We start from the raw sequence: 9,187 nt of genomic DNA on the forward strand, positions 1-9,187 counted from the left end.
TTTCCAGACGCTGGCAGATTAAACAACGTCTACTTAGTTTTTGAAACTGGAGTGGAGTAGACAGACACTAAAATGTGCAAGTATGTTTGTTAGAGAAAAGACACCAGGAGAAGACATGAGGACACCTGTAAGACAGAGTTCTTACCACTTTCCTGCAGTGTGGAAACCAACATTCTCAATATAAAGGTTTTTTTTTCTGCAGGATTAAATGTTGCAGTAAACGTTGGCCGTTCTGCAGTGTCTACCCATTTGTCTTTTGATCATATAGAGCCACCTGCTGGGAACAGGAAATGGAATCGGTTGTGCGCTTATTGCTGCCTGTGCAACGTACGGTGTGCGAACAGCCAGTTACTTTAAACTTTGCATTATACTTTATTTACATACTTTAATGACAGCTCCCTTATTTATACGGCAAGTGTTTTTGTCAGTTTTTGCACACATCATACAAAAGAGATACACATTTATCTAACTGATTTAATGTCGTTTGCCAGTGGCGCCCCCAAGGGGTAGTGGTTAATAAATTGCAAGAGATTTTACAGGATACAATAGACATTGTTTTGTTGCCTGACCTCCATTTTTACAGGTTACTGCATATGGAATGGCAAAAAGAATTAATATAGGTCAAGGGCATACCTCAGAAAATAACAGAAGAATAAATTATTTGGTTGACCATAAGTAAAAAAGAGAGAGTGTATGAGAAAAAAAAGAACATAATGCAGCACATGCACATGGGCTGCAACCCAACTAGGATAACCATAAGGAAGACCTATTAGGTTTTCCACCCTAAAATTTCAACTGGCCATATCCAGCCACTTTTATGAATGGTCAACCATGAAGGTCAACAGGGAGCAAAAACATCTGCTGGAGGATGATAATATGTCCATTTAAACCAGGAGAAAGTGTATACAATGTGTGTGGATATGTGTCTGTGTGTGTGTACGTGTGTGTGTGTGTTTGAGACAGTCTGTTCCCTTCCAGCCAGACAGCAGTTTTGTGTCCGCGTCTGCAACAGTGTGTGCGTTTCCCGCAGTCGGACAACAGGGGGAGCACCGGTGTCAGTGTGACTCCTTTCTTGTGTTTAAACCGAAGGATGCGGTGAATTCACACACAGTCGAGGTGAATGCAGTCACGTGACCGCGGCTCGCCGTTGGTGAGTTTCTTCCATTATGGCGGAGCAGTTAGCCGTGCCGATGGACTGTCTCTCCCTCACCGATGCTTGTTTTGTGTCTTGAGGGAGGGCTTTTTACTTTTCACATTCTCCAACGCACCCCTGGTTTCGTGTCGTCTTGAAGACACCCACATTTATCGGCGAAGTCATGGCAGACCGCGGCGTGGATTTGTCCGCCCTGCCAAAAGAGGTTAGGGACCAGTTGGCGGAGTTGGACCTGGAGCTGTCTGAAGGTAAAGGAGGTGGAGAGAGGGCTGCTAACTGCTGGGGCAATTCTTTTACCTTTTCTTTACGTGTCTCTAAAGTGGGAGACAGAGACCGGTGTAAAACCCTCTGCGTCTTTCTGCGCTGTCTGTCTGTGAATGGGAGCTCACCTCAGAGGCTGAGGCACCTCGTTTCTTTATGTGCTAATACAGGATGTGGGGACGCGAGCTAGCAAAGAGCATGACAAGCTGCATTGTACTGAAGAAAGGAATATAAGGGTTGAAGCTCATCACGGCGGCACCTTAATTTTAATTAGCCTCACTATGGCGTGACCACTTTAAGGTTAAAGCATGTTTTTGTCACAGTATCTTTGTAGTTAAACCTACAATCCCGTCCTGTCTGTCCTGACAGGCTGGCTGCTGATGGCCTCAGGCAAAGGGTCTGGAGACCAGTGTTTGACCCTTCTGCTGTCATTCTGCTCCTGGGTCTTCTTATGTAGGCAATCACAACTTCAGTCTCAGAGGAAACGGTGTTGATCCAGGTTCACTTTATTTCAACTGTAGTTTACGTAGGGTTATTGTTGAAATGTGAGAGCAGGGTTTCCATATTGTCAATGACAAACAATGATACAGTTTTGTTACCTACTGCATTTGACAGACACTCAGTGCACTGATAAAGATGCATTTCAGACAATTGCCATTGATAATGTAATTAGTATTTTATTAAAAAAAGAAAATACTTTCTGAGAAGTCAATCATGGGCATCTGCGTTGTTAAATTGTCCAGTACAGTCAAAACCTATGGTAATAAAACTTTAGTGTCTTTTTAGCCAAAGTGTTCCAGTCTGGCTGGATGACATTATGGATGTCTGGGCATATTGTTGATTATAGTTGTTTGTTTCAAATAAAAACTCCCAAGAAAAAGTGCACTGTGTGTATAATGAATGGACAAGGCCCGTCCTAGTCAACGGTGCAGTCACATTGGTAAACATAATTTGCTGTATTGGCTTTGGACGAAACATCTATATCTATAAACAGATGACATTTACATGTACTTTTTCTGTCTCCGTTTATAACATCAATAGTTAACGTCAATAAGAGTTTATGGGCTCAAAAACAAGTTCCAGTTCCTGTTTCCTTGTTTCCAGTTCCTCCTCAATCAAACATGGTGGTCATTTATTTAATCCATAATGGCATGTACAGGTAGTGAGAACAACAAAACAACAGGTAGTGAAAACATCCTTAAAAAGAAAACTGGTTTCAGCTGTTAATCGCTAGCGGTGTTCACTCATATCACCCTGTCTCTTGTCATTTTTTTTTATCACATTTTCCTCTAAATGGGGACATAGTAGACATTATGTTCCTTTGGAGAAGATCTACAACTAGCGTAACATTAAAAAATTAAAATGAAATCTTATGTTTACATAGACATGTATAAGGTGATATTCATGTTATCAACCAAGCACCTTTCAGGAATCTATTGTTATGTTTTACTCTATTTCCTATTTATATTCAATGGACTGTTTAAATGTCAACAGCTTCATTTCAGCACCTTTTTGTCATTTTCTTTCACTTTAGAATGTATTATTCATGCTAGTGATGCTCAATGCAGTAATGTAACTTTTAACACCACACCTTTCAGTTATAGCCTGAATTGTTCTGTAGCTCTGATGTTCAGAGCTACAGTAGAAAAGAACGTTCTGGTGCGGTGAAACTGTGAGTCACTGTGACCACAGTGTTGAGACATAGTGACAAGGCCTTCAGTCATCATCTCGTCTTCTACATATGGAGATACAGCCTGCTACAAAAGGCTGACACTGATAACCACACGCAGCTCATGATCTCAGTTATGTTTACTGCAGACATTAGGGTGATGTGTCTTATACAGCTGTGCTAACCTGTTGTTACAGTAATTATAGCTTTAACCACAGTACCTGCACTTCTCATTGAGTGGGAAGCTCACTCTTTACTCTTGAGAAACCCTTGTCAGGTTGTGTGATGGATGTGTCCATTTGTTCCATTCGACAAATATTAGGTGAAGCATTTAATTAATCCCAAGTCTGTTAAAATCAGCCCCTCCCCCCAGAGCAGCTGTCCTGCTCAGTGGCTGCAGAGATGTTGACAGCATCCCCTTCACCTCAGCCTGTCTTTGATTGGCCATTGTTGGTTGTTTGTTTAAAAAAACATAAATCCCTCGAAGTCTGCCACAGTATCATCTTTACATTTCGTACGAAACATTTGTCCTGAATGTCAGTGTTCATCTGCAGTCATTATTAGAGCTGATTGGAGGTCAATGCATTAATGAGCTCTTGACCAATTAGCATCTATCGTGTGAGTCCAGTCTAAGTGGTTTTAGGTGTTTTCTGGTTGTAAACAGTTTTTACTTTATGCATTTTTTCAGCTTTGTTTTATTTTGACTGATTTCACCAGTTAAGTCGTGTCTTAGTTTGTTAGAATTAGCATGTCTGAGCATGTTTTGTTTGTTGTTGTTGTTAATTTACTAATAAATCATACTACCTTTTTCTGGATGCATATGACATGTTACTAGCATGTAGTAATGTTTTTTTCTAGAATCCTCAAGTTTTCCTCTAAACTAAGATGAAAAAAAAGCCGGTTTCTACATTACTTGGATAAGAACCCAGTCCTGCCGAATGGTCTCTTAAAAACAACCCATTTCTGCAAGCCCCCTGTGACCATGGGCACACAATAAAGACCATTCAGTCAGTTTGAGCTGCTGTAGCTAAGAGCTCTGTTGCCATTTAGGCCATTGAGTTGAACCCAGTCTTTGTGTGCACGTTGGAATGAGCTGCCTCCAGGGAGGGGCCTGCGTCTGGTCATAGTTGAAGAGATGACGTGTGTTGAATTTGTGTACTCCTAACAGGAGTGGTTTATCCCTGTCATCCTGCCATTTCTCAGCTGGGCTGCGGGTAAAAGGTCATGTCTGGCTCATCCCTTTAACGGGCCTACCTGCTCCACTCTCCTGTCCATCTGTCATGTGTGTTTTCCACAAGTGCAATGTTGCTGACATAGGCAAAATTCCACACAGTTGAGTAATTCCATCTGTGAGCTAGCTGAAAGTTGAGGCAATGGACTTTTGTTTTTACAAAACTGCAGATTTTACTGACTGACACATCCTCCCAGTCTGCCCGTGAGTTTTCATTCTCGCTATTAGTCACGTCTTGTGCATGTAGTGTCCATTTTCAGAAATTATCACACATTACGAAGATGCAGTAATCACAGAAATCTGTAGTCAGAACAACCAACGAGAAGTCTTTCTAGAGTTTAAAAACAAGCACATTTTACTGCAAAAGTTAAAACTATTTTTCTAGGCAATCCCAATACTCAAAAATCAATCAAAGTCATCATTGTGTAAAATCAACTGAAATCAAGTTTTTTGTTGAAAATAGAATGAGATTCAAGTGTTTTAGCAGGTAGTTTTAAATACACTTCCTTATATGTTACAGTCACTTCCGGTTAGAAACTTATGGTGATGAGTGTTAGATGTAGATGAACACTGAAAATAAGGAAGAAAAATCCTCTTGATGCAAAGCATGACTTTCCAGCTCTTAACCACTGCGTGGTTTGTTAGCTGCATTAAAAACAACCATTTCCTACGTGTATTAAAGTCAGCAGAACTGCCAGAATAGTACAGGAGAGTGTTGGGTTCATGGTTTGAGCTTCTTTTTTCATGGGCTTATAATGTCTTCTTTTTTACATTTTACCTGACAGTTTGGAGAAACAGTAAATATAAGGATGTGTTAGCGTGGGCATGTGTTAAATGTCCTCAGCCAAAGCTAATGGGGAAACATGGTAATTACAGAGCACTCGACTGCTTCCTGTGGTGCTGTGTACAGAAGTGTTCAGTAGATGACATGTCGAAAAACAAAACCCATTGAGTTGAATGGTTGAGTAGAGCTTCTGTTACTGAGTGTCATCATTTTTCTAAAAATAAGTGTTCTACGGTTCACTTCCATGGTGTTCATTGTACTGTATTCTTTGATGGTCAGTTCTAAAAGATTTTAGAACCTTTCATGTCATTGAGAGAGAGGCCTGAGTTGGTCCTGACCGGATGGATGAACAGAATTTGAAGTGTGTAGATCAGACGGAGGCTAGAGATAAGATCCCAGGTAGAAAGAGGAGAAGAAAACCTCAGGGACAGTTCCTTGATGTAGAGAAATGTAAAGATGGTTGATCTAACAGTCAAAGAAGGATCCAAGGTGACGGTGGTGGAATCATGGATGTAGATGATCCACAAACTGAAGCCAGTAGCCTTAAACAAACTGAAAAATTAAAAAGGTTTTTTTATAAGAATAGTTATTTTGAGGCTTTTTTTTTCAATCTTGTTATTTATGTTTATATGAATAGAAAATAATAATAATAATAATAATTCAACTGATGTACAGAGGTTTTTACACAAACACTTGTCTGTTTTTGGGACTTTTACATAAACATCGTCACTGTTGTGATGTTTAATGAATTTCAAATAATCAACAACGTAATGCTAAACAATATGTACATATACATTGTCAGCACAATGATTTCAAATTATTTAAACATGTTAAATAATTAAAACAAAACCAGTGCAGTATGTCATAAATGTAACACATTTTAGGTACAAGGTACAGCTTTGCCAAATAATTACCTTTATCCTAATGAATTATATTTTTTAATCAAATAAATTCCTGGCAATAGATGATATAAAGTGCTCTTTGTTAAAGAAAAAAAAAAGCCTGAACTCGTCTTCCCTGGAGCTCAACAGTGAAGGCCTTAGGCTCAAACAGATGGTTTTGGATTCTTGGCTGAAATATTTGGTAATTGTGTACAGTATTTGTGGAAGTGCATATGTGCATGTGGCATAGTAGTGTTTCTGTGAATAGTTAATGATGTCTGCAGTCATCTTTACTCCTCCAAGGCCTGTAATAGGCTGAATTATTCACATGTTCTCATTAAATACCAGGGCCCTCTTTCAGAGCGTTGTTTGCATGCGTGTTGGTGGAAAGACACATTTTTTATAATCTTTTGCTACAAAAATGAGCCACTCTGGGAATTAATTGCATACAGTTGGATTCAAAAAGGTTCCTGTTGAACTTTTTTATGTAACCTCCTGCAACGAAAGGGTTTACAATGAGGTCAAACAAAGACATAAAACCAGATGAAACTGCTTTGCTTTAGTTCATGAGAGGGTACAGACCAAGTAATCCAATAAAGTGCCAGTGGTGGTGGCTTGGTCGATATCAGCCGTTCTTTACCAAAGGGTTGTGGGTTCATTTCTGTAGATCAACCTGCTGTAATGTGTCCTGAGTGAGCACCAGGAGTACAAGAGGACTTTTATATACAGAACTTCTTCTTTTTAGGACACCAAGAGCCAAGCAGATTATCCTTATCACCAGGAAGTTGGACATGACTTCCTGTCGCTGACTCTTCTTTCTGTTGCACTAGTGCTCCCTAATCTCCCCTGGTAGAAAACACACACACCGGAAATTAGAGAAGCTAACACACAACCATTGCCAAGGAAATGTGTCTTTAAACCCACTGGTATGACAGTTTGACGGTAAATCATTGTGAATATCTTCAGCAGACAAATCCTGTGTGACTTCAGAATTAAAGCTATTCAAATTGCATTATTAAAAAAAGTCTTCTGCCGATATGATATTTGACCGAGTTGTGTAAAGTGAACCAACAAGATTTAGATATACGACGTGTTTATAGACGAGCCTAGACTGTGTTCTCCGTTGTCGAAGGTCTGTTAGTCACTGCAGTTAGGCGTGTCTTCTCTGGGGCAGAGCCATTCCCTTCAATGTGAAAGAACCTGTTTTAGGCTCCTGCCTCACAGGGCTGTTAGGCTGATAGGTGCCATGCAAACTCTGACTCATCACAAGAAAGAGAATGAATGGGGATTTCGTCATATCAGACCCTCTGTTCAACACCCACCACTTTATCAGACCTGTCATCTCAACTGGACGTCGAAACCAGTCTCAGATGTTGCATTAAGCAATGTTCCCACTTATTGCTTTTGTGGCCCCCAGTCATGTAGTCAGATGCTCCGGCTGTGACACATCAATGTTGACTAATGCACACTGATCTATGCCTTGAAGGCTGAATGAGGAACTCTGTGGGAGCAAAGCTGAAATTAAGGTGTGTTCCATTCTGTGTGTCCTTCCACATACTGTGGGAGCGATGTGAGCCCCCTAGACCCCCAATCCATCCCTTGTCTATATCAACTGCCCAGCATACCATGTGACTGTGCTAACACTGAAGAATGCTCTTGTGAATATAAATAGACCAGGCTAGCAAGACAAATTCACTTTCATGCCTGAGGAGGAGAATACAAGAATCCCTTTGACAAAAGCTGCTGCAGCCGAGGCCTCTTTCAACTGCCTGCATTTTCTTATTTTTCCTAATTCTTCTGGCCAGTGCACAACAGTTAGTCACAACACAAGCAACACTAATCCAAGCAACTTCGTGGCTGGCTCCATATGGGTCACCGTTCCCTTCGTAGGTTGTGTGCGAAATACCACAACCTGTTGAGAACTGCCCCCACCGGGCCAGTCAGCCTGTTGTCTGAGCTGCTGGAGAAGTTGCTATGGGTGTGCTAATTGTTGAAGCATCATGCCAGTGATGCTTTCAGTGCTGCACTGCTGGGCACAGCGTTAACAAACCCTCTGTGTTGGGTTACTACTGGATAAAATGCGATTTAAAATGTGAGGGTGGAAAATTGTTAAGTGAAAATCCATTTACAGCTTTTTTTTCTACGTTTTCTTTCCCTTTCTGTACATGCACAATCTTGGTTGGAAACACCAGATAAACCAGTCCAGTTCTCCACCACTGAACTCACTGAATGTCACACACACAGTGACCATATGGACGTTAGCCCATAGGCTAGCCAATACTGTACAGTCACTTGCCAACAAACAGCATGCATGCTTTGTTATTTCATAAGTGAGGCTCCTATTGGGTTAGACATTATGTTGGCTTCATAACTGATACCTCACATTGACTTGGAAGTCAAATAAGCATTTCTGGTGGAGAGAGATTTAGTCCCTTCTTTATGTAGTAGTAATGAATGTTGAACTGGTTGACGTCTAACGTTTATCTCCAACTGTGAGTCAAGGGAGGTTGGTGTTAAGGAGGTGCAGCGGTGATTGTGATGGCCGGTGTCCATCCTGTCATCTCTAGTGGTTCTCACTCTCATTGTCTCTCTTTCTGTCACTTGGGTTCTTCAGCTGATCACCCACAGCTGATCATTGCTGTCTTTTGAAGTGGGTGTGGAGGACACACGGTATGTTCTCAGCAGCTGGTGAGTTTCTATATATGAAAGCTGAGGCCTGCGTCACAGGAAGGCCTGATGGGAAGCCACAGCTCAGGGGTAAAAGCAGTTCTGTAAATGTACAATAAAATTTTCCAAAAGGTCACCCACTCTGTCTGTCAGTCACACACTGGGCCATTGTTGTGTTTCTCTCTCTGGACTGGTGCCTTGCGTTTTGAATAGATCCTTTCCTAATTCCCGTTCAGGGCAAAAGGATCATAAAAAAATCCCAGTGACTCGAAGTCCTCAGGAAACCCTCTGAACAAGTTGATGTGTATCTCCCCTCCTGGCCCCTTCAGACACATTGTGTTAGTGCTTGCCTTGTTGTCATGGACCCCTTCAGCTCAGCTCCCGAAAATAAGGTAAAACAGAGGCCATGGAAACACAGACTGGGTGTGGCTTCGAGTTCAGTACAACAGGCTCCTGGGCAGATGCCAGGTTTCATATTCTTTAGAAGTTTTTAGAAGTTGTAATTGGTCTGTCCTGGCTCTGCTCGTTAGGCTGGACTTGG

The 9,187-nt window shown here is 41.3% G+C and overlaps 1 protein-coding gene across 2 annotated transcripts in view; it reads left to right on the top strand.

The window, feature by feature from the left end:
• The first annotated feature begins 936 nt into the window (after positions 1-936).
• Positions 937-9,187, top strand: part of dip2ba (disco-interacting protein 2 homolog Ba) — a 32,760-nt gene continuing 24,509 nt past the window's right edge. Inside the window, exon 1 of one of the 2 annotated variants that reach the window (XM_008318203.3) lies at positions 937-1,401. In XM_008318203.3, coding sequence (XP_008316425.1) covers positions 1,317-1,401 — 85 coding nt within the window. In that variant the 5' untranslated portion in view covers positions 937-1,316. The remainder of the gene's footprint in view (positions 1,402-9,187) is intronic. The other variant, XM_008318204.3, reaches the window with a different exon arrangement.

This window comes from Cynoglossus semilaevis, chromosome 10 (genome assembly GCF_000523025.1).
Source record: "Cynoglossus semilaevis isolate Cse_v1.0 chromosome 10, Cse_v1.0, whole genome shotgun sequence".
In the NCBI taxonomy this organism is placed as follows: Eukaryota; Metazoa; Chordata; class Actinopteri; order Pleuronectiformes; family Cynoglossidae; genus Cynoglossus; species Cynoglossus semilaevis.